This window comes from Cherax quadricarinatus, chromosome 97, assembly GCF_038502225.1.
Source record: "Cherax quadricarinatus isolate ZL_2023a chromosome 97, ASM3850222v1, whole genome shotgun sequence".
NCBI classification, from domain to species: Eukaryota; Metazoa; Arthropoda; class Malacostraca; order Decapoda; family Parastacidae; genus Cherax; species Cherax quadricarinatus.
In genome coordinates, this window is record NC_091388.1 from 9,152,357 (window position 1) to 9,179,394 (window position 27,038).

Below are 27,038 nucleotides of genomic sequence, written 5' to 3' on the forward strand. Positions count from 1 at the left end.
ATCATTCCACCAATCGCTCCTCTTCCCTCCTGCACCCACTTTCCTGTAACCACAAACTTCTGCTGAACACTCTAACACTACATTTTTAAACCTACCCCATACCTCTTCGACCCCATTGCCTATGCTCTCATTAGCCCATCTATCCTCCAATAGCTGTTTATATCTTACCCTAACTGCCTCCTCTTTTAGTTTATAAACCTTCACCTCTCTCTTCCCTGATGCTTCTATTCTCCTTGTATCCCATCTACCTTTTACTCTCAGTGTAGCTACAACTAGAAAGTGATCTGATATATCTGTGGCCCCTCTATAAACATGTACATCCTGAAGTCTACTCAACAGTCTTTTATCTACCAATACATAATCCAACAAACTACTGTCATTTCGCCCTACATCATATCGTGTATACTTATTTATCCTCTTTTTCTTAAAATATGTATTACCTATAACTAAACCCCTTTCTATACAAAGTTCAATCAAAGGGCTCCCATTATCATTTACACCTGGCACCCCAAACTTACCTACCACACCCTCTCTAAAAGTTTCTCCTACTTTAGCATTCAAGTCCCCTACCACAATTACTCTCTCACTTGGTTCAAAGGCTCCTATACATTCACTTAACATCTCCCAAAATCACTCTCTCTCCTCTGCATTCCTCTCTTCTCCAGGTGCATACACGCTTATTATGACCCACTTCTCGCATCCAACCTTTACTTTAATCCACATAATTCTTGAATTTACACATTCATATTCTCTTTTCTCCTTCCATAACTGATCATTTAACATTACTGCTACCCCTTCCTTTGCTCTAACTCTCTCAGATACTCCAGATTTAATCCCATTTATTTCCCCCCACTGAAACTCTCCTACCCCCTTCAGCTTTGTTTCGCTTAGGGCCAGGACATCCAACTTCTTTTCATTCATAACATCAGCAATCATCTGTTTCTTGTCATCCGCACTACATCCACGCACATTTAAGCAACCCAGTTTTATAAAGTTTTTCTTCTTCTCTTTTTTAGTAATTGTATACAGGAGAAGGGGTTACTAGCCCATTGCTCCCGGCATTTTAGTCGCCTCATACGACACGCATGGCTTACGGAGGAAAGATTCTTTTCCACTTCCCCATGGACAATAGAAGAAATAAAGAAGAACAAGAGCTATTTAGAAAAAGGAGAAAAACCTAGATGTATGTATATATATATATGCATGTGCGTGTCTGTGAAGTGTGACCAAAGTGTAAGTAGGAGTAGCAAGATATCCCTGTTATCTTAGCGTGTTTATGAGACAGAAAAAGAAACCAGCAATCCTACCATCATGCAAAACAGTTTCAGGTTTTTGTTTCACAGTCATCTGGCAGGACGGTAGTACTTCCCTGGGTGGTAGAAAATTATTTTAGTTAGTGTATCTGGTTTCATTGTTTACAAGTACAGTATACAGTGGACCCCCGGTTAACGATATTTTTTCACTCCAGAAGTATGTTCAGGTGCCAGTACTGACCGAATTTGTTCCCATAAGAAATATTGTGAAGTACGTAGATTAGTCCATTTCAGACCCCCAAACATACACGTACAAACGCACTTACATAAATACACTTACATAAATACACTTACGTAATTGGTCGCATTCGGAGGTAATCGTTATGCGGGGGTCCACTGTATTGCCTTTATCTTATTCTAGATTTATTTAATCTAATGTTTGTATGTTAAGCTTTTTTGCAGTACTGTATGCCAAAATTCTCTTATTGACAGTATTGTATAAAAAATTGTAATTATTGGTAATAAATTATGTGAAATTAAAATTTCTTGGAGGCTCTGTCAGGCCTCTCTGTATAAGTGTATGGAAATGAATTTTTAATTGGAAAAATGATGCATCACATGATTGGATCAATCTCTCAACATAAAGTGATCCCAATCATGGTGGTGCCTTAATGCGAGGGGAAAGGCTCTTGATTCAAGAAACTGGAGCTATTCTCTTCTTTGAATCAAACTTCATTACCTCACAATTCTCAGGTGGTTTATCTACTTCCCCATGAATATAATAATACTTTACCTGATATTTGACCGAGGTTTAGTCTTGTGTATATTTCTAGGCTTAGAACTCTGAATTAAAAAGCACTTTTGACACCTCTTCACCTATGTTATAATACTGTATTATATTATGCAAGGCTGCTGCTGCTGCTGCTGCTGCTGTGTTCACTATTTGTATATTTCTTACCCAGAAAATGCACATACCAATTAAAGGTTAAATATGGTATAGTAATCCTGCACTTTATGCTGATTCAGTTATGTAAATTTGCTTTTATGCAAGAATCTTAAATCTACTAGTAAATTCCTTATACAAGCAGGCCCCACTTATATAGTAGGTCCCACTTATACAGCAGGTCCCACTTATACAGCAGGTTAGGTTCTGGGCTACTGCTGTAAAGTGAAAATTGCTGTAAAATGAATTATAGCCATTTTTAACTTTCAGATGCATATGAAAGCCTGATAACATGTTTACACTATTATATATTAAGTGAGTAATATAGCTAGGCTTAAAAAATGCATATACAGTAAGATAAGATTTCGTTCGGATTTTTAACCCCGGAGGGTTAGCCACCCAGGATAACACACATTACTTTCCTGAAAATATTTTCATCCTTAACTTATAGTGACCAGTGAATATCTTTATTGTAGGAAGTCTGAATAAAGGAAGAATGAGTATAATTGAAAACTGCTGTATTAGCAAAATGCTGTAAAATAAAGCACTGTAAAGTGTGGCTTGCCTGTATGCAGTATAAGCCCTTAACCCTTAAACTGTCCAAACGTAGATCTACGTTCACGTGCGTAGCGCTCCGACCTTGATTTTCCCCATTTGAAAGCATGTAAAGAAAAACGTAGATCTATGTTGGGAGCCCCCTGCACGTGGACGTAAATCTACATTTGGACAGTTTAAGGGTTAAGGAAGCACTGAAGTTTTCAAAAACGTCAGTGAAGGCCTCATGGGACAAAGTATGGTGTGATATACGCACCTTTTGTCTTGAACTCTTTATCACATAAAACACGGGATTCCTGTAGTATGTTTTCTTTAATGATGCACTTAGAAATTTTAAGTTATGCATGCTTTCAAAGTTTGGCCTTTTGTTGTTTGTCAGAACTCTCTATGACTGTTACCAAGAATATTTTTTTTGGATTATCACAAAGAACAGTATTCACTGAACAGTACCAGTTAAAGAATTAAAGATACTTAATTTAAACAATTGCTAATTCTTGCTTATTTTGTTACTTTACTTTTAGTGTTGAAGTATTAATTGATTTATCACTATATTTTGACACCTATGTCCTCATTGTTTCTTGAAGGGGAATTTTCATAACACTTTTGTTTACAAAAGTTATATTGGTTGGGTGTATGGTTGGAGAAATTAAAAAAGATGTTAGATTTCACAGAGCTCTATCATGAACTATTTGAGGAAGTCTGAAGCTTAGAGCTCTAAATGGAATTACATTATTAGTATTACTGGTTAAATGGTAAGTCAACAGGAAAGTACTAGCAGTATTTGGTTGGAAAGATGTTACTTGCAGTACTGTTGAATGATAATCAACAGTTAAGTAGCAGTAATCATATTTATTCTCTGTACTTGCAGTACAGAGAGTATTGCAGAATTATGAGGATTTACATAATCTAAGAAAGTAGCAAATCGCCTCACGAAATCGTAATAACATGACTGCAAACAAACCACAGAATGGGTGAGGATTATACCCTGTGCAAATGAGTCGTAAAATTCACTGGTCTAGTTGTTAACACACTGGCTTGTGAATTTTAGGACACACTTGCCATGGGTTTAAACACCACCTATTCTGTGCTCAGGTCAAGAAACAAATTGTTAGCTAAGAAAAAATATGCTGCTGAATATGCTTTTATTAGGGCAGTGTTTTGCTCTTTGTAGGGCTTTATCCAGGCATGTCCTTTTGATGCTGTAAGGCTCTTCATTAAAGGAAACGGAGCTCTCTTCCCTTTTCCCTGATATGATTGCCTTTTATTCCTAAAAGGCCCTGTATGGCTTCCACAAATGTTTTTGCATTCATGAAGCATTGCCCCAATAAAAGCTTGTTCTCCACTGTGTGTTGTCTTTTGTTATAATCGGCACTATGTCATTTGGATCCATCAGCTGTTCAGTTGAAGAGGACCCAGGTTAAAAAACTGAAATATGCAGTAGTTCCTTTACTTAAGATGTTAATGCATTCTTTAAAATTGTTCTGATGTCAGTTATTCAGAACTCAGAACTTATTTACCCCTAGACACCCATGGTAGAATTGGGGATGCATTCCAAATGTATAATATTCTGTAGAATGCATTCCAAGTGTATAATATTCTGTAGAGATTCATTCCAAATGTATAATAATTTGTAGAGATGCATTCCAAATGTATAATTCTGTATGTAATTTCATTTATTTACCCAATGTTTTACACTTGGTGCTGGTCATTTTCACATAAAAACCAGGGGAGTATCCAGGAAAGAGGGTTCCTGGTTATCCAGTAATCTTTGGGGCCCAAACTGCATGTCTGAGTTAGGGATATTTCAAGTTTTGAACTGTAGTATTGGCACCCTTCTGGCAAGACTGGTAGTGAACCATGGTGAAAAATGTTTCTTCTATTTTGGGCCACCCTACCTCAGTGGGAGATATCTGAATTGTTGAAAAAAAAAAAGTTAAACATAAGGAGTTTGAGAATTCTCTCTTCTTAACCCGTAAACGGTCCAAACGTATACATGTATATACGTTTTTTCAACATTTGAAAGTACGTAAAAAAAGTAGATCTTCTTTTTGTTTTTTTACATTTGAAAATGTGTAAAAAAACTTTGATCTACTTTTTTTTTTGGTAATAAAAAACTTTGATCTACAGTACTGACCGAATTTATTCCCATAAGGAATATTTTTTTTTTGGTAATATTTGTAAAATATGTAAAAATAACGTAGATCTACTTTTGTAGCACTACACATGTGAACGTAGATCTGCTTGGACCGTTTACGGGTTAAGCCATACGTGTCGTAAGAGGCAACTAAAATGCCGGGAGCAAGAGGCTAGTAACCCCTTCTCCTGTATAAATTACTATATTCAAAAAGAAGGCTTTCATTTTTCTTTTTTAGGTCACCCTACCTTGGTGGGATATGGCTGGTGTTGATAAAAAGAAATACGGGGTTTGATCATAAGACATCATCATCTTTCAACGCACCAGCTGTATCTCACCGAGGAAGGGTGATCCAAAAAGAAAAACAAAAGTTTCTCTTCATAAATTTAACCCGTAAACAGTCTAAACGTATATATACGTTCTCTACCGTAGTGCCCCAACTTTTTTGAGAAAAAAAAATTATTTTTTTAATAGGAAAAAAGAGCATATGGTACCCAGGCATCTCCAATTATTTTAATATGGCACACAGTGAGTGCACACACCCATTCTCTCATGTCTAGGCGACTCAGGCTTATCGTGGCAATGTTGAATGTATGACAAATAAAACGTATATATACGTTTGGGGCACTAGCAGTAAAAACGTATACTGTACATGCATATACGTTTGGACCGTTTACGGGTTAATAATGTATACAGGAGAAGGGGTTACTAGGCCCTTGCTCCCGGCATTTTAGTCACCTCTTACAACACGCATAGCTTACAGAGGAAGAATCCTGTTCCACCTCCCCATGGAGAATAAGACATACTCTTATGCATAATTTTAGGTCATGCGAGGTCGTAAAGCATGAAGTGCCACATGCAGCATATCAAGACTTTGCTCGGCACTTTTAAGTGTTTGCACTCTTAAATTATCGTGTTATTTTTTGTGTGTTTGCTATGTTTTAAGTCTATTGTGAATCTTTACTCTGACTAACTTAACCCTTTGAGTACCTTTTTGAATCTCCCAATATCTTGCATATTGTCTCAAAAAGTCCCTGACATTAATCAACTTCAATTTTTTTTTGAGGAGCATGCTGTCCGTGAAGCCTTCCTATCAGAATCCTGGGTATGCCCTTGTAAATAGCATTAGACATTGTTTAATTAATGTCTGTTTGTTTTTTCAATGCACCAGCTGTCTCTCACCAAGGCAGGTGACTTAAAAAGAAAATGAGTTTTTTTTTTTTATTAACACATTGGTCATTTCCCACCAAGGCAGGGTGACCCAAAGAAAGAAGAAACACTTTCATCATCATTCACTGTAGCACTGTATTGGTAAAGACATGCTGACACTAAAGTTAAAAAGCTGCAACATCAACACCCCTCTTTCAAAGTGCAGACACTGCACTTTCCATTTCCAGGATTCAGGCCCAGCCTGTGGGTTTCCCTGAATCCCTTCATAAATGTTACTTTGCTCACACTCCATCAGCATGTCGAGTCATAAAATCCACTTGTCTCCACTCACTCCTATCTAACACATTCACACACGCTTGCTGGAAGTCCAAGCTCCTTGTACACAAAACCTCCTTTCTCCCCTCTCTCCAACCTTTCATAGGATGACCACCCCTACCCTGCCTTCCTTCACCTAAAGATTTATATACTCTCCAAGTCATTCTATTTTGTTCCATCCTTTCTAAATGTCTGAACCACCTCAACAACACCTCCTCAGCCCTCTGGATAATACTCTTAGTAACCCTGCACCTCCTAATCTCCAAGCTATGGATTCTCTGCATAATATTCACACCACACATTGCCCTCAGACACAACATCTCCACTGCCTTCAGCCTTCACCATCTATGCTTCACACCCATATAAGAGCATTAGTACCACTATATTCTCATACATTCCCCTCTTTGCTTCCATGGATAACATTCTTTTTCTCTACAGACTCCTCAGTGCTCTTCCTATGTTCACTTATAATTTCTTTCTTTTACATACCCTTCCAAACTTGCCCGTCAACCTCTGCATTATTAAATCTATTCCAAATAAATTTGAGCTCTTGTTACATGCTTAAAATAAACATAGACAAAATATGATGAATTCATTTGGTAAAAAAAAAAAAAATTATTTAAAAAAGTTTGCTGGAATATGATAAAACATTGAAGTATGTATAATGAACACTTTTGAATGTATTAAGGAAATTCATATGAAGATAAACACAACGTTCAAAAATGACACAAATGTGGGTCAAACTATAGTCTCTTTTTTGCACTGTGCTGCTGGTTGTGTTTCCTCAGTTTGCTGGAATATTTAAAACTATCATAGCTGCACTCTGAAGGAGGGGTGTAGATATTTTGCAGTTTTATTTAACCATAGTTTTAGCACACCTCTGGCAAGACAGTGATGGAGTGAGTGATGAAGAAAATGTTTCTTCTATTTTGGGTCGCGCTATCTTGGTGGGAGACGGCCAGTGTGTTAATAAAAATAATAATAAAACTGTGGATCAGCCTTTATCAGTGACTAATCAGTTTCAGAATGGTGATGTTACAAGTGCGGAACAGCATACGGCGGAACATCTTAAGTCAGGGACCTACTGTACATCTGTTGCACCCTATGTTTCCTTTTGTCGATTTTGTGTTGTACTGATTCCCATCTCTGTGAGAGAGGTGTTTCAAGAATTGTTGTACTCATTCCCATCTGTGAGAGAGGTGTTTCAAGAATTGTTGTACTCATTCTCATCTCTGTGAGAGAGAAGTATTTCGAGAACCGAAGTTGGTAATTGTGTAGGCATCAGTCTCTGGAACAGTTGAGGTGAGTTCTCAATATGAAATCCAAAAGGGCAGAGCTAAAACGTAAGACACAGACAAGCTTTGCTTATCTGAACTACATGGTAATTTAGGAGGTAATGTGTCCAAGAGGGAACAGTAATAAATAAATTTTACTTCTACAGGTATTTATTCTATTTTATTTTAGGATCTGATTAGTTTAGCGGGTAGAATGTGTCGGAATATGTTTTAATGAAAGTTACATTTTTCTAGTAGATAATGGTAATTTTTTTTGTTTTTTGTTTTTTTCAACAAGTCGGCCGTCTCCCACCGAGGCAGGGTGACCCACCGAGGCAGGGTGACCCACCGAGGCAGGGTGACCCACCGAGGCAGGGTGACCCAAAAAAGAAAGAAAATCCCCAAAAAGAAAATACTTTCATCATCATTCAACACTTTCACCACACTCACACATTATCACTGTTTTTGCAGAGGTGCTCAGAATACAACAGTTTAGAAGCATATACATATAAAGATACACAACATATCCCTCCATTACATTACATTAATGTATTTAATTGAAGTGAGAAGAACTTGACTTCAATTACAATCAAATCAGATATGTTTTTGATGCTTTGTATTTTATTATGTGATGATTCTTTCTCAGGAAAATAGTATACAGTGATCTAGAAGCACTTACCCCAGAACAATACATGAAGGTGATCACCCGCAAGCTGACAGATATTAAGGCTGTGCAGAGTCCCGAACAACGTGGCTTCTTGATTCAGGTCTTGGAGAATGCTTACAGATTCACCCTGGGTTCACTTGCTGGTGGTAAGTATTTGTTTAGTAATCTTCGAATGCTTTTATAGTTTTCCCTTACTTTACCATCCTATTACAAGTTTTGTAATATACCATACTTGAAAAAAATAATAATAAAGGAGAGTTATTTCATGCATTGGGCAGGGAGGAATAATATAGTATAGGAGCAAGGAGGAACCAGAGTTGGATGTGGGGAAAATACAGGAGGCAGTGTATAGAATATATGGAAATATAGCAGCTGGGACAGAAGGAATTAAGACAGAGAAGTTAAAACTGAAGTGGTTGGTGTATTTGCTCAGATATAGATGAAAGAAAGGTACTGAAGGATTAGAAGAGACCATGCATAGCTCCCTTGCATAAGGAAAAAAAGGATGAGAAAGAGAGCATGAATTCCAGGAGAATAAGCCTGGAGGAGAAGGAGTCACCCAAGGAATGGTTGGAAAGTGGGGGTAAAAGAGGCTATAAGTTTTAGGGACTTGAGCATCCAGCATACTTGTGTGGGTTTGTCAGATACAAGTGAATGGAGACTAGTGGTTTATAATGGACATGTTGCTGTAGTGTGAGAGTAATTTTTATGAAGGGATTTAGGAAAATTAGAAAGCCAAACTTGAGTCCTGGAGGTGGGAAGAGCAGTGCCTTCACCCTGAAGAAGGACTAGGAATATTGCAGTAGGAGAGTTATCTGAATAATGTCAGTAATAGACAGTTCTGTAACAAAAGGTCTATGTTCATTTTTTCTGAGATGACCCAGTGGGTTTTATCCTTTATATTGAAATTCATTAAATTAAAGGTTTCTTGTACATTGTAGAGAAAATAATCTTGCTGATTTTTTGTGTGGTTTATTTTTTTTACTTTTATTAACACATCGGCCAATTCCCACCAAGGCAGGGTGGCCTGAAAAACTTTCATCATCGTTCACTCCATCACTGTCTTGCCAGAGGGGTGCTTTACACTACAATTATAAAACTGCAACATTAACACCCCTCCTTCAGAGTGCAAACACTGTACTTCCCATCTCCAGGACTCAAGTCCGGCCTGCTGGTTTCCCTGAATCCCTTCAAAAATGTTACTTTGCTCACACTCCAACAGCACATCAAGTATTAAAAACCACTTGTCTCCATTCACTCTTATCAAATACGTTTACGCATGCTTGCTGGAAGGCCAAGCCCCTCGCACACAAAACCTCCTTTACCCCCTCCCTCCAACCCTTCCTAGGCCGACCCCTACCCCGCCTTCCCTCTACTACAGATTTATACACTCAAAGTCATTTTGTTTTGTTCCATTCTCCCCGCATGTCTGAACCACCTCAACAACCTCTCCTCAGCCCTCTGGATAATAGTTTTGGTAATCCCACACCCCCTAATTTCCAAACTATGAATTCTCTGCATTATATTCACACCACACATTGCCCTCAGACATGACTGTCTCCAGCCTCCTCCTCGTTGCAACATTCATCACCCATGCTTCACACCCATACAAGAGTGTTGGTACAACTATACTCTCATACATTCCCTTCCTTGCTTCTACAGACAAAGTTCTTTCTCTCCACAGACTCCTAAGTGCACCACTCACCCTTTTCCCCTCATCAATTCTATGATTCACCTCATTCTTCATAGACCCATCTGCTGACATGTCCACTCCTAAATATCTGAATACATTCACCTCCTCCATACTCTCTCCCTCCAATCTGATATCCAATCTTTTGTCACCTAATATTTTTGTTATCCTCATCACCTTACTCTTTCCTATATTCACTTTTAATTTTCTTCTTTTACATACCCTACCAAATTCATCCACGAACCTATGCAACTTCTCTTCAGAATCTCCCAAAAGCAGCGTCATCAGCAAAGAGCAACTGTGACAACTCCCACTTTGTGTTTGATTCTTTATCTTTTAATACGGTTATTTAAATAAATTTCAGCTGTGGGTGCTACTGCTGTGTATCCCATTGATCTGGTCAAAACTCGTATGCAGAATCAGCGCTCGGGCTCCTACATTGGGGAACTTATGTATCGCAATTCCTTTGATTGCTTTAAGAAGGTGAGTACTTATTCTTGGTGTTTTAGATGAGCTTTTCTTAGTTTGTGAAAAACCAGTAAAACATATTGGCATTTAAATTTTTGTTTTTGATTTCGAAAACTTTTTTTTTTTTTCAAATTAAACATTTTAGTTCACGTTGCAGTGTTTTCAATATGAACCATTTAAAATTTTAGTTACTTCTGTAAATAGCATTAATATTTTTTGTTTGATCTTTTTGTATCACCTCAACCATGATATAAAATTAATATAAAACTCTATATTTGTCTGTGGAGACAAAGAACTTTGTCCTTGGAGGCAAAGAGGGGAATGTATGAGAGTATAGTTTTACCAACGCTCTTATATGGGTGTGAAGCATGGGTGATGAATGTTGCAGCGAGGAGAAGGCTGGAGGCAGTGGAGATGTCATGTCTGAGGGCAATGTGTGGTGTGAATATAATGCAGAGAATTCATAGTTTGGAAGTTAGGAGGAGGTGCGGGATTACCAAAACTGTTGTCCAAAGGGCTGAGGAAGGGTTGTTGAGGTGGTTTGAACATGTAGAGAGAATGGAGCGAAACAGAGTGACTTCAAGAGTGTATCAGTCTGTAGTGGAAGGAAGGCGGGGTAGGGGTCGGCCTAGGAAAGGTTGGAGGGAGGGGGTAAAGGAGGTTTTGTGTGCGAGGGGCTTGGACTTCCAGCACGCATGCGTGAGCGTGTTTGATAGGAGTGAATGGAGACAAATGGTTTTTAATACTTGACGTGCTGTTGGAGTGTGAGCAAAGTAACATTTATGAAGGGGTTCAGGGAAACCGGCATGCCGGACTTGAGTCCTGGAGATGGGAAGTACAGTGCCTGCACTCTGAAGGAGGGGTGTTAATGTTGCAGTTTAAAAACTGTAGTGTAAAGCACCCTTCTGGCAAGACAGTGATGGAGTGAATGATGGTGAAAGTTTTTCTTTTTCGGGCCACCCTGCCCTGGTGGGAATCGGCCAGTGTGATAATAATAAAAAAAAAATATTCAAAATTTTTAATTATCAGTGTTGATGGAGTAAAGTCATTGTAATATACATTACCTGTGCAAAGCAACCACAGGGGGAGTTGAATGTTATGTCTAGGCCTTTTGTGTTGCAATCAGCACATCAGGAGCTTGCAATGTTGCAGAAATAGAGTTAAGAAATCTAGGAAGGTCCATTCACAGACCTTCCTGGATCACCAGTCACTTCCAAACGATGATTGGAAGAGTCTGGTAATGTTCCACGAGATGAAATATTAGATTGAGTAACAAAACATAGGCTGAGTAAACTTTTATAGTGGTAATGTTTTGTTTGGTGTAAAGCTTCAACAAGTATTGTATTGATAAAACTTTTCACACATCAAAACACCTTGAATATAAAAGCTTTCTCCCCTTATTTGTCTTTTGCTCGATCCTGTCGTCCTTTTTTTATTGTCACACTGGCCATCTTCCTCCGAGACAGGGTGGCCCGAAAATTAAACACTTTCATCATCTTTCACTCTATCACTGTCTTGCCAAAAGTGCATAGATACTACAGTTCAGATGTTCCTCCAGATTGCTAATATCCCCACCCATCCTGTGGTCATATAGCCTTTATATCCAAGTGCATTATTTTCAAATACTGATTTATTTATAGCAAAAAACATAGGTCTAGGTAAATTGTGGGTTTGTTGTGAATTGTTAAAAAATATTGCAGTTTATACAGTATTAACAAGTGTGTTTTTCAGATGACAACCTGCATATAGAGTTAGTATGCAATAAGATCAGAGTAAACAGATGATATCACAATATGCAAAATATCTACTGTGGAAAAAATTGTGAATTCCAAGCGCTTTCATGACTTCTCGCATTATCTCACATTATCAGTTCCTCGATGATGTGAGAAATCATGAAAGCTCTCAGAAATTCACTGTTTTTTTTTTCATAGTGGATATTTTGCATATATGTAATTAGTATATTGTCTAATGAGACTAGAATTTTGTCCTAATAACAAATTACTAATGGATTTATTTTTATAGGTAATCCGTCACGAAGGTTTTTTGGGCTTGTACCGTGGCTTGGTGCCACAGTTGATTGGCGTCGCTCCTGAGAAGGCCATTAAACTCACGGTTAACGACCTGGTTCGTGATAAACTTACTGACAAGAAAGGCAACATTCCATTGTGGGGTGAAATTTTAGCTGGTTCTTGTGTAAGTTATTTAATGTACTTTCTTATCATTGCTCAGTAATAACCCTCACTGGACATGTATTTTTGCAGTCATCACAGTTGCAGGTGTTCTTCTGCTCCAGGATCCTAATATCCAGAGATCTCTCTCTTTTCCCCACATATATTTTGTCACACCCCACATAGTATTGCGTTTGAATGGTATAAATGTGGTTCTTATCAAGAAAATGCAGAAATGGTAGATTATGGATTATCCAGTCATGTTGGGGCCAAGAGTGCACTAAAGTTTTGATTATACTGAATAATCATGTAATTTTTTAATGGTGCCTCTGTTTACCACTTTTTTTGTATTATTTGTTTAGGTTTTTGATTTAGCAGACTGCTGGATAATCTCATACACCTAATAACTGATTGCTGGATAATCGATTATCTACTGTAGAGGTGCTCCTCGACTTATGATGGGGTTACATTCTGACAAACCCAGCGTAAGTTGAAAATATTGCAAATCCAATATGATTTTTTTTTTTTTTTGACTCTTCAACTGTTTCCCACTGAGGCAAGGTGACCCAAAAAGAAAGAAAAAACTTTCATCATCATTCAACACTTTCACCAGCACTCAAACATAATCACTGTCTTTGCAGAGGCACTCTAACATGACAGTTTAGAAGTCCCTCCAAACTGCCAATATCTCAATCCCCTCCTTTACAGTGCAAGCATTGTACTTCCCATTTCCAGGACTCAAGTCTGGCTAACTGGTTTCCCTGAATCCCTTCACAAAATATTACCCTGCTCACACTCCAACAGTTCGTCAGGTCCCAAAAACCATTCGTCTCCATTCACTCCTATCTAACACGCTCACACATGCTTGCTGGAAGTCCAAGCCCCTCGCCCACAAAACCTCCTTTACCCCCTCTCTCCAATGTTTTCGAGGATGACCTCTACCCTGTCTTCCTTTCCCTACAGATTTATACGCTCTTTAAGTCTTTCTACTTTGCTCCATTCTCTCTAAATGACCAAACCACCTCAACAACCCCTCTTCAGCCCTCTTGACTAATACTTTTAGTAACTCCACACCTCCTCCTAATTTCCACACTCTGAATTCTCTGCATGATATTTACACCACACATTACCCTTAGACAGGACATCTCCACTACCTCCAGCCACCTCCTTGCTGCAGCATTTACAACCCAAGCTTCACACCCATATAAGAGTGTTGATACCACTATACTTTTGTACATTGCCTTCTTTGCCTCCATGGATAATATTTTTTGTCTCCACAGATACCTCAATGCACCACTCACCTTTCTGCCGTCATCATTTCTGTGGTTTCTTATTTTTCAGGTCACCCCATCTTGGTGGGAGATGGCCAGTGTATTAAAAACAATATATATAATATCTGTGGTTGTTAGGAACACGTATAATATGGTAATTCATTCTTAAGTACAAAGTACCAAAATATTGATCATAAGACTTCAAAAAATCTGACATGATGGAGAAGTAATTTATCTTTGTACAGTCTCCATGTTCCTTAATGTCTCATTCATTTTTTAAAATTTATCTTCCATGGTGATATAAAATAATTTTATTTTTTTTTATTATCACACTGGCCTATTCCCACCAAGGCAAGGTGGCCCGGAAAAGAAAAACTTTCACCATCATTCACTCCATCACTGTCTTGCCAGAAGGGTGCTTTACACTACAGTTTTTAAACTGCAACATTAACACCCCTCCTTCAGAGTGCAGGCACTGTACTTCCCATCTCCATGACTCAAGTCCGGCCTGCCGGTTTCCCTGAACCCCTTCATAAATGTTACTTTGCTCACACTCCAACAGCACGTCAAGTATTAAAAACCATTTGTCTCCATTCACTCCTATCAAACACGCTCACGCATGCCTGCTGGAAGTCCAAGCCCCTTGCACACAAAACCTCCTTTACCCCCACCCTCCAACCTTTCCTAGGCCGACCCCTACCCCGCCTTCCTTCCACTACAGACTGATACACTCTTGAAGTCATTCTGTTTTGCTCCATTCTCTCTACATGTCCGAACCGCCTCAACAACCCTTCCTCAGCCCTCTGGACAACAGTTTTGGTAATCCCGCACCTCCTTCTAACTTCCAAACTACGAATTCTCTGCATATATTCACACCACACATTGCCCTCAGACATGACATCTTCACTGCCTCCAGCCTTCTCCTCGCTGCAACATTCATCACCCATGCTTCACACCCATATAAGAGCATTGGTAAAACTATACTCTCATACATTCCCCTCTTTGCCTCCAAGGACAAAGTTCTTTGTCTCCACAGACTCCTAAGTGCACCACTCACCCTTTTTCCCTCATCAATTCTATGATTCACTTCATCTTTCATAGACCCATCCGCTGACACGTCCACTCCCAAATATCTGAATATGATGGTAGGATTGCTGGTTTCTTTTTCTGTCTCATAAACACGCTAAGATAACAGGGATATCTTGCTACTCCTACTTACACTTTGGTCACACTTCACAGACACGCACATGCATATATATATATACATACATCTAGGTTTTTCTCCTTTTTCTAAATAGCTCTTGTTCTTTTTTATTTCTTCTATTGTCCATGGGGAAGTGGAAAAGAATCTTTCCTCCGTAAGCCATGCGTGTCGTATGAGGCGACTAAAATGCCGGGAGCAATGGGCTAGTAACCCCTTCTCCTGTATACAATTACTAAAAAAGAGAAGAAGAAAAACTTTATAAAACTGGGTTGCTTAAATGTGCGTGGATGTAGTGCGGATGACAAGAAACAGATGATTGCTGATGTTATGAATGAAAAGAAGTTGGATGTCCTGGCCCTAAGCGAAACAAAGCTGAAGGGGGTAGGAGAGTTTCAGTGGGGGGAAATAAATGGGATTAAATCTGGAGTATCTGAGAGAGTTAGAGCAAAGGAAGGGGTAGCAGTAATGTTAAATGATCAGTTATGGAAGGAGAAAAGAGAATATGAATGTGTAAATTCAAGAATTATGTGGATTAAAGTAAAGGTTGGATGCGAGAAGTGGGTCATAATAAGCGTGTATGCACCTGGAGAAGAGAGGAATGCAGAGGAGAGAGAGAGATTTTGGGAGATGTTAAGTGAATGTATAGGAGCCTTTGAACCAAGTGAGAGAGTAATTGTGGTAGGGGACTTGAATGCTAAAGTAGGAGAAACTTTTAGAGAGGGTGTGGTAGGTAAGTTTGGGGTGCCAGGTGTAAATGATAATGGGAGCCCTTTGATTGAACTTTGTATAGAAAGGGGTTTAGTTATAGGTAATACATATTTTAAGAAAAAGAGGATAAATAAGTTTACACGATATGATGTAGGGCGAAATGACAGTAGTTTGTTGGATTATGTATTGGTAGATAAAAGACTGTTGAGTAGACTTCAGGATGTACATGTTTATAGAGGGGCCACAGATATATCAGATCACTTTCTAGTTGTAGCTACACTGAGAGTAAAAGGTAGATGGGATACAAGGAGAATAGAAGCATCAGGGAAGAGAGAGGTGAAGGTTTATAAACTAAAAGGGGAGGCAGTTAGGGTAAGATATAAACAGCTATTGGAGGATAGATGGGCTAATGAGAGCATAGGCAATGGGGTCGAAGAGGTATGGGGTAGGTTTAAAAATGTAGTGTTAGAGTGTTCAGCAGAAGTTTGTGGTTACAGGAAAGTGGGTGCAGGAGGGAAGAGGAGCGATTGGTGGAATGATGATGTAAAGAGAGTAGTAAGGGAGAAAAAGTTAGCATATGAGAAGTTTTTACAAAGTAGAAGTGATGCAAGGAGGGAAGAGTATATGGAGAAAAAGAGAGAAGTTAAGAGAGTGGTGAAGCAATGTAAAAAGAGAGCAAATGAGAGAGTGGGTGAGATGTTATCAACAAATTTTGTTGAAAATAAGAAAAAGTTTTGGAGTGAGATTAACAAGTTAAGAAAGCCTAGAGAACAAATGGATTTGTCAGTTAAAAATAGGAGAGGAGAGTTATTAAATGGAGAGTTAGAGGTATTGGGAAGATGGAAGGAATATTTTGAGGAATTGTTAAATGTTGATGAAGATAGGGAAGCTGTGATTTCGTGTATAGGGCAAGGAGGAATAACATCTTGTAGGAGTGAGGAAGAGCCAGTTGTGAGTGTGGGGGAAGTTCGTGAGGCAGTAGGTAAAATGAAAGGGGGTAAGGCAGCCGGGATTGATGGGATAAAGATAGAAATGTTAAAAGCAGGTGGGGATATAGTTTTGGAGTGGTTGGTGCAATTATTTAATAAATGTGTGGAAGAGGGTAAGGTACCTAGGGATTGGCAGAGAGCATGCATAGTTCCTTTGTATAAAGGCAAAGGGGATAAAAGGGAGTGCAAAAATTATAGGGGGATAAGTCTGTTGAGTGTACCTGGTAAAGTGTATGGTAGAGTTCTAATTGAAAGAATTAAGAGTAAGACGGAGAAGAGGATAGCAGATGAACAAGGAGGCTTTAGGAAAGGTAGGGGGTGTGTGGACCAGGTGTTTACAGTGAAACATATAAGTGAACAGTATTTAGATAAGGCTAAAGAGGTCTTTGTGGCATTTATGGATTTGGAAAAGGCGTATGACAGGGTGGATAGGGGGGCAATGTGGCAGATGTTGCAAGTGTATGGTGTAGGAGGTAGGTTACTGAAAGCAGTGAAGAGTTTTTACGAGGATAGGGAAGTACAGTGCCTGCACTCTGAAGGAGGGGTGTTAATGTTGCAGTTTAAAAACTGTAGTGTAAAGCACCCTTCTGGCAAGACAGTGATGGAGTGAATGATGGTGAAAGTTTTTCTTTTTCGGGCCACCCTGCCTTGGTGGGAATCGGCCGGTGTGATAATAAAAAAAAAATAATAAGTGAGGCTCAAGTTAGAGTATGTAGGAAAGAGGGAAATTTTTTCCCAGTAAAAGTAGGCCTTAGACAAGGATGTGTGATGTCACCGTGGTTGTTTAATATATTTATAGATGGGGTTGTAAGAGAAGTAAATGCGAGGGTCTTGGCAAGAGGCGTGGAGTTAAAAGATAAAGAATCACACACAAAGTGGGAGTTGTCACAGCTGCTCTTTGCTGATGACACTGTGCTCTTGGGAGATTCTGAAGAGAAGTTGCAGAGATTGGTGGATGAATTTGGTAGGGTGTGCAAAAGAAGAAAATTAAAGGTGAATACAGGAAAGAGTAAGGTTATGAGGATAACAAAAAGATTAGGTGATGAAAGATTGAATATCAGATTGGAGGGAGAGAGTATGGAGGAGGTGAACGTATTCAGATATTTGGGAGTGGACGTGTCAGCGGATGGGTCTATGAAAGATGAGGTGAATCATAGAATTGATGAGGGAAAAAGAGTGAGTGGTGCACTTAGGAGTCTATGGAGACAAAGAACTTTGTCCTTGGAGGCAAAGAGGGGAATGTATGAGAGTATAGTTTTACCAACGCTCTTATATGGGTGTGAAGCGTGGGTGATGAATGTTGCAGCGAGGAGAAGGCTGGAGGCAGTGGAGATGTCATGTCTGAGGGCAATGTGTGGTGTGAATATAATGCAGAGAATTCGTAGTTTGGAAGTTAGGAGGAGGTGCGGGATTACCAAAACTGTTGTCCAGAGGGCTGAGGAAGGGTTGTTGAGGTGGTTCGGACATGTAGAGAGAATGGAGCGAAACAGAATGACTTCAAGAGTGTATCAGTCTGTAGTGGAAGGAAGGCGGGGTAGGGGTCGGCCTAGGAAGGGTTGGAGGGAGGGGGTAAAGGAGGTTTTGTGTGCGAGGGGCTTGGACTTCCAGCAGGCATGCGTGAGCGTGTTTGATAGGAGTGAATGGAGACAAATGGTTTTTAATACTTGACGTGCTGTTGGAGTGTGAGCAAAGTAACATTTATGAAGGGATTCAGGGAAACCGGCAGGCCGGACTTGAGTCCTGGAGATGGGAAGTACAGTGCCTGCACTCTGAAGGAGGGGTGTTAATGTTGCAGTTTAAAAACTGTAGTGTAAAGCACCCTTCTGGCAAGACAGTGATGGAGTGAATGATGGTGAAAGTTTTTCTTTTTCGGGCCACCCTGCCTTGGTGGGAATCGGCCGGTGTGATAATAAAAATAAAATTCACCTCCTCCATACTCTCTCCCTCCAATCTGATATCCAATCTTTCATCACCTAATCTTTTTGTTATCCTCATAACCTTACTCTTTCCTGTATTCACTTTTAATTTTCTTCTTTTGCATACCCTACCAAATTCAACCACCAATCTCTGCAACTTCTCTTCAGAATCTCCCAAGAGCACAGTGCCATCAGCAAAGAGCAACTGTGACAACTCCCACTTTATGTGTGATTCTTTATCTTTTAACTCCACTCCTCTTGCCAAGACCCTCTCATTTACTTCTCTTACTACCCCATCTATAAATATATTAAACAACCACGGTGACATCACACATCCTTGTCTAAGGCCTACTTTTACTGGGAAAAAATTTCCCTCTTTCCTACATACTCTAACTTGAGCCTCACTATCCTCGTAAAAACTCTTCACTGCTTTCAGTAACCTACCTCCTACACCATAAACCTGCAACATCTGCCACATTGCCCCCCTATCCACCCTGTCATACGCTTTTTCCAAATCCATAAATGCCACAAAGACCTCTTTAGCCTTATCTAAATACTGTTCACTTATGTGTTTCACTGTAAACACCTGGTCCACACACCCCCTACCTTTCCTAAAGCCTCCTTGTTCATCTGCTATCCTATTCTCCATTTTTTTTTTTTCAACAAGTCGGCCGTCTCCCACCGAGGCAGGGTGACCCAAAAAAGAAAGAAAATCCCCAAAAAGAAAATACTTTCATCATCATTCAACACTTTCACCACACTCACACATTATCACTGCTTTTGCAGAGGTGCTCAGAATACAACAGCTTAGAAGCATATACATATAAAGATACACAACATATCCCTCCAAACTGCCAATATCCCAAACCCCTCCTTTAAAGTGCAGGCATTGTACTTCCCATTTCCAGGACTCAAGTCCGACTATATGACTATATATATTCTCCATCTTATTCTTAATTCTTTCAGTAATAACTCTACCATACACTTTACCAGGTATACTCAACAAACTTCTTTCTTTCTTTCAACACACCAGCCGTATCCCACCGAGGCAGGGTGGCCCAAAAGGAAAAACGAAAGTTTCTCCTTTTACATTTAATAATATATACAGGAGAAGAGGTTACTAGCTCCTTGCTCCCTGCATTTTAGTTGCCTCCTACAACACGCATGGCTTACGGAGGAAGAATTCTGTTCCACTTCCCCATGGAGGTAAGAGAAAATAAACAACAAGAACAAGAACTAGTAAGAAAATATTAGAAAACCCAGAGGGGTGTGTATATATGTGCTTGTACATGTATGTGTAGTGTGACCTAAGTGTAAGTAAAAGTAGCAAGACATACCTGAAATCTTGCATGTTTATGAGACAGAAAAATGGACACCAGCAATCCTACCATCATGTAAAACAATTACAGGCTTCCGTTTTACACTCACTTGGCAGGACGGTAGTACCTCCCTGGGCGGTTGCTGTCTACCAACCTACTACCTATACTCAACAAACTTATCCCCCTATAATTTTTTGCACTCTCTTTTGTCCCCTTTGCCTTTATACAAAGGAACTATGCATGCTCTCTGCCAATCCCTAGGTACCCTACCCTCTTCCATTCATTTATTAAATAATTGCACCAACCACTCCAAAACTATATCCCCACCTGCTTTTAACATTTCTATCTTTACCCCCTTTCATTTTACCTACTGCCTCACGAACTTCCCCCACACTCATAACTGGCTCTTCCTCATTCCTACAAGATGTTATTCCTCCTTGCCCTATACACGAAATCATAGCTTCCCTATCTTCATCAACATTTAATAATTCCTCAAAATATTCCCTCCATCTTCCCAATACTTCTAACTCTCCATTTAATAACTCTCCTCTCCTATTTTAACTGACAAATCCATTTGTTCTCTAGGCTTCCTTAACTTGTTAATCTCACTCCAAAACTTTTTCTTATTTTCAACAAAATTCGTTGATAACATCTCACCCACTCTCTCATTTGCTCTCTTTTTACATTGCTTCACCACTCTCTTAACCTCTCTCTTTTTCTCCATATACTCTTCCCTCCTTGCATCACTTCTACTTTGTAAAAACTTCTCATATGCTAACTTTTTCTCCCTTACTACACTCTTTACATCATCATTCCACCAATCGCTCCTCTTCCCTCCTGCACCCACTTTCCTGTAACCACAAACTTCTGCTGAACACTCCAACACTACATTTTTAAACCTACCCCATACCTCTTACCCTAACTGCCTCCTCTTTTAGTTTATAAACATTCACCTCTCTCTTCCCTGATGCTTCTATTCTTCTTGTATCCCATCTACCTTTTACTCTCAGTGTAGCTACAACTAAAAAGTGATCTGATGTATCTGTGGCCCCTCTATAAACATGTACATCCTGAAGTCTACTCAACAGTCTTTTATCTACCAATACATAATCCAACAAACTACTGTCATTTTGCCCTACATCATATCTTGTATACTTATTTATCCTCTTTTTCTTAAAATATGTATTACCTATAACTAAACCCCTTTCTATACAAAGTTCAATCAAAGAGCTCCCATTATCATTTACACCTGGCACCCCAAACTTACCTACCACACCCTCTCTAAAAGTTTCTCCTACTTTAGCATTCAGGTCCCCTACCACAATTACTCTCTCACTTGGTTCAAAGGCTCCTATACATTCACTTAACATCTCTCAAAATCTCTCTCTCTCCTCTACATTCCTCTCTTCTCCAGGTGCATACACGCTTATTATGACCCACTTTTCGCATCCAACCTTTACTTTAATCCACATAATTCTTGAATTTACACATTCATATTCTCTTTTCTCCTTCCATAACTGATCCTTCAACATTACTGCTACCCCTTCCTTTGCTCTAACTCTCTCAGATACTCCAGATTTAATCCCATTTATTTCCCCCCACTGAAACTCTCCTACCCCCTTCAGCTTTGTTTCGCTTAGGGCCAGGACATCCAACTTCTTTTCATTCATAACATCAGCAATCATCTGTTTCTTGTCATCCGCACTACATCCACGCACATTTAAGCATCCCAGTTTTATAAAGTTTTTCTTCTTCTCTTTTTTTAATAAGTGTCTACAGGAGAAGGGGTTACTAGCCCATTGCTCCCGGCATTTTATGTACTGTACAATATACCTAATAATACATTTCTATACTACAGTATGCTGTATCTCAATAACAGATTTCTATGCTACAGTATACTATATCTCAGTAACATTTCAGTGCTGCAGTATACTGTATTTCTGTAACATTTCTTTGTTACAGTATACTGTATCCTAGTAACACATTTCTTCGTCCATAGGCTGAGTGAGTTATTTTTCCAGTATACACATTTAGATTTGTATAATTTATTTGTATACTGCATTTTAACTAATACAAAGAAATGGATGCAGACAGATTGATGAATTTTATATATAAAGGTTAAAGAATAAAAATTATTATAGAAATAGTGATGGAAAGTGAATAAAAATAAAAAGAGCTCAATTTTTAACTTTTATCAAACTGAGAAATGTAAACAAATAACCCGCACATAGAAGAGAGAAGCTTACGACGACGTTTCGGTCCGACTTGGACCATTTACAAAGTGTGTATCGTTCCAGTCACGGTATTGTGCCTTTTTTTGTTATTTATTGAGAAATGTAAGTAATGTACAATGTTTTCGTTATAGGCTGGTGGTTCCCAAGTGGTCTTCACAAATCCCCTCGAGATTGTCAAAATTCGCTTGCAAGTTGCAGGTGAGATTGCAACTGCCAGGAAGCCATCAGCTCTGACTGTTGTGAAGGAATTAGGATTTCTTGGTCTGTATAAGGTGAGTCAGGAAGATGTTTTCTATTTGAAATGAGAATTTGAATATTTTTTTTTTCAACAAACCGGCCATATCCCACCGAGGCAGGGTGGCCCAAAAAGAAAAACGAAAGTTTCTCTTTTTAAATTTAGTCATTTATACAGGAGAATCGGTTACTAGCCCCTTGCTCCTTGCATTTTAGTTGCCTCTTACAACACGCATGGCTTACGGAGGAAGAATTCTGTTCCACTTCCCCATGGAGATAAGTGGAAATAAACAAGAACAAGAGCTAGAAATAAAATAGAAGAAAACCCAGAGGGGTGTATGTATATATATGCTTGTACATGTATGTGTTACATGTACAAGCATATATATACACACCCCTCTGGGTTTTCTTCTATTTTCTTTCTAATTCTTGTTCTTGTTTTTTTCCTCTTATCTCCATGGGGAAGTGGAACAGAATTCTTCCTCTGTAAGCCATGCGTGTCGTAAGAGGCGACTAAAATGCCGGGAGCAAGGGGCTAGTAACCCCTTCTCCTGTATATATTACTAAATATAAAAGGAGAAACTTTAGTTTTTTCTTTTGGGCCACCCTATCTCGGTGGGATATGGCTGGTATGTTGAAAGAAAGATCTGAAAGGAAAAACTTTTGTTTTTCCTTTTGGGCCACCCTACGTTGGTGGGATACGGCCGGTGTGTTGAAAGAAGAAGAAGACATGTATGTGTAGTGTGACCTAAGTGTAAGTAGAAGTAGCAAGACGTACCTGTAATCTTGCATGTTTATGAGACAGAAAAAAGGACACCAGCAATCCTACCATCATGTAAAACAATTTCAGGCTTTCGTTTTACACAATTTGAATATATTGTGACTAATAAATTATGTAAGAAACAAGGGACCACTGTTTTGTGCAGTAATTTACTGACATCTTTCATTTGCTTTTGTTTTTTATACTGTTTGACAGATCTAATTTTCTTTCAATATACCAGCCATCTCCCACCAAGGCAGGGTGACCTAAAAAGAAAAAACAAAAGTTTTTCTTTTTATATTTAGTAATTCATACAGGAGAAAGGGTTAACAGATCTTATTATATAAGGAAAATCAAAGGTTATAACTAAAGAGAAGCAGTAATGATCTTAGAAGCAACAGTTAAAAGCCTAATGAAAAAATTACCATTTATATTAATTCATGGTCATAATTGAATCTACATGAGGAAATGGAAAAGAATTCTTCCTCCATAAATCATGCATGTCATAAGAGGTGAATAAAATGCCAGGAGCAAGGAACTGGTAACCTCTTCTCTTGTATAAATAACTAAATTTAAAAAGAAAAACTTGCATTTTTCTTTTCAGGTCGACCGGCCTCGGTGGGAGATAGCCAGTGTGTGGAAAAAAAAATAAATTTGTTGTTATTTAAAATTTCAATGTAATATTGATATAATGGCTCTCACTTGATAAATATTTAGTCATCCTACAGAATGACAGACTGAGAATATACAATACAATACATTTTTATTTCTTTTGTGTGGTATACAAAGTGTGGTTTACATGTAATAAAATACTATTGTTAAGCACAAAAAGCCACTAGCACGCAGTTAGCAGGACTTGAGTCCTGTAGGTGGTAGTACAGTGCCTGTACTCTGAAGGAGGGATGGAGATATGTAGTGTCAGCACACCTCTGGCAAGACCATGATAGAGTCAATGATTAAAGTGTTTCTTCTTTTTTGGGGTCCCTGCCTTGGGGAAACGGCCGATATGTTAATAAAATAAAAGATAAGTAATCCTAGTGCTTACAGACAACTTAAAAACCAGATATAGGTTATTGAGTAGGAGTGTTTTTAAATGTACGAAAAGAGAGTGAACAGTAGTACAATTTTAAATATGCATTAAGGAGGGAGAGGGATTATATTTTTTTTTTTTTTTGTTTTCAACCGATTTATTTTATTTTTGGTGTACTTTTAGAGGTGCATATATAGTTTAATGTGACAAAGTTTCAGTATGATTGGCCAACAAACAACATAGAAAAAAAATATTAACATAATTTTGATATATGGCAGCATCCCCTGACAAATTGGCACTACGAGTGGCACTTCCGACATTCCCAACTGTTAGAATACAACTAGCACGAATCTTTTACGTTGCCATTTCATCTAATATATCTTATTATCATGGTAAAAAAAAATACATTTGACAGAATATTTGGCATTCACCAAAATATCTGCCTTTTACCCCCCACAAAATCAAAAATATTTGAGATATTCCAAAAAATCCAACATTAAAAATTAAAACACACTTTGTTTTATATTGTCTGTGAAAATCATTTCAATACAATCATTAATAATGGTTCAGGTCCGCGAAATAAGTGAATAAGTTACTTCCGAGACATAGGCCTAGAACGCCGGTAGGCCTACCGTCAAAAAAAAAATTTTCTTTTTTCGCGAAAATCGCGTTTGTTTCGGTGTATTTCTTAGTAAACTGATGTTCTAGTGCAGTTATCCTCTTCAAAACATCGTTTTCTCTCACTCACAGACCAAACAATACAACATGGAGACGAGGAGTAACTTTTTTATATCGAAATATTGCTGGTCGACTCTCGCTATATTATGGCCTATTTTATTCAGTCTAGAGTATATAACATGTTTGTTTGTTATTTACAGTGATTATTATATCATATTAGATCAATTCTGATAGATAAATAAGCCGTATAGTTAATATATAAGCTGATATAAGCGTAATAATGAAATGATTTCACCTGGCACTCTCTGGAGAGGGATCACTGCCGAGTGTACCCAGGTGCTTCCCGATAGGCTAGACATCTATTGATAAGCTCCACCTACTCTTATATGATGCCAAATAATCAATTATTATATTAGAAAGAATAATGCAAAGAAAAAGCGATAAAAAACAAGGAAAAAATTCCAAAAAATACATAGGTTGAGAACAGACGCGCTACCTACATCGCCGCCACCATACCTGATATAAATGACTATAATTTCTTGTAGAAACGTTGTAGAACATTGATTCTTGTACCATTGTGTTGCCAAAGAGTTAAGCTATTTTTCTATATGAATAACTCATTTTCATAAATTTTCGAATTTTTCTTGAGAGCGCTGAAAAAATCCCTCACTTCCCCCCCTTAATACAAAAAGATAGTTAAATGAAAATAATACAGATTTAAATATGCATTAATATAAAAAAGATAGGTATCAAAGTGAAAATAGTATAATTATAAGCATGCATTAATTAAACTGATTCAGTGATCCTAAGTTAATTGGAATTTCTTAACTGGTAACAGTGGTAGAATTACTCACAGAATGTTAGTTTTATCTGTCTTTTTACCTAACACCATGTAATAACGAACAATGTATTACATGTTGTACAGTATGTTAATTTAGAAAATATTTTCAGGGTGCGCGTGCCTGTTTGCTACGAGATATCCCATTTTCAGCTATATACTTTCCTGTTTATGCACACTCAAAAAGAGCTCTAGCTGATGAAAATGGTTATAACAGTCCTTTGACTCTTCTTATTGCTGGTGCTATTGGTATGTACAACTCTCTTAGATATTTAAATGAAATTTTTGCTCACTAACCTTGTTATTATTTTAATCATGGGAAATGATAAACTTAAGGATCATAGCCTCTGAGGAATGGGTGGAAATCAGGTTTGATACCAGTTTTACACCCTGGTATAACCCTGTTTTTACTTTAGTATATTCATTGTTGTAGGGAGCAGTAATTGCACATCATATAACCTGAGGTATAACTCATTTTGCTAAATCCATTTCTAGTTTTGAATCTTTTTATTGAGCACAGCATTAAGTTTTTTGTTGCACTTGCAGGTGGCGTGCCAGCTGCATCGTTAACCACTCCCGCCGATGTTATTAAAACTCGGTTGCAAGTGGCTGCTCGCGCAGGACAAACTACATATAGCGGAGTCATTGATGCTGCCAGGAAAATATGGAGGGAGGAAGGCACTAAGGCTTTCTGGAAAGGAGCTCCAGGTATAAATATGTTTATGAAGTAATTACGGATTTTGTCATGGTCATTTTTCTTGGAGAAATAGACACAAATGCAGTATAATGTGATCCTTTATTGACTATGTTTTGCCCACACAGTGGGCTTTATCAAGTCTCAAACAGATTTGCTTGAGCAAAGGGTACATGAGTCTATATTTTTCATGCTTGACCACAATTACATTAAATCACTGTGAAAATTTAGCACCTTTTTTGGTTGCAATGGAAGGAAAACTTAACATTTTTTAATGCAGCAGCTATCTCCCTTCTATAAATACATTCTGCATTATCCATTCAGTAGCCATTTTGTCAACAGTGTGCTGATATTGTGGCTCATTTGACCCTTTGAACTGCAACATGTCCATCCTCCAGAGTGCATTCACTGTACTTCCCACCTCCACGGCTCTAGTCAAACTAACCAGCTTCCTTAAATTATTATTATTTTTTTATTAACATATCATCTGTTTCCCACTGAGGAAGGGTGACCCGAAAAAGAAAGA

General features: G+C 38.4%; 1 protein-coding gene across 3 annotated transcripts in view; it reads left to right on the forward strand.

The window, feature by feature from the left end:
* Positions 1–26,691, forward strand: part of aralar1 (calcium-binding mitochondrial carrier protein aralar1) — a 661,842-nt gene extending 635,151 nt beyond the window's left edge. For 2 of the 3 annotated variants that reach the window (XM_070105218.1, XM_070105219.1), the window contains exons 10-15: positions 8,291–8,457; positions 10,366–10,484; positions 12,492–12,662; positions 22,410–22,550; positions 25,932–26,067; positions 26,365–26,689. In XM_070105218.1, the coding sequence (XP_069961319.1) occupies positions 8,291–8,457; positions 10,366–10,484; positions 12,492–12,662; positions 22,410–22,550; positions 25,932–26,067; positions 26,365–26,549 (919 nt within the window). In that variant the 3' untranslated portion in view covers positions 26,550–26,689. Of the gene's footprint in view, positions 1–8,290; positions 8,458–10,365; positions 10,485–12,491; positions 12,663–22,409; positions 22,551–25,931; positions 26,068–26,364 lie in introns of all 3 variants that reach the window. The other variant, XM_070105220.1, reaches the window with a different exon arrangement.
* The last annotated feature ends 347 nt before the right edge of the window (positions 26,692–27,038 follow it).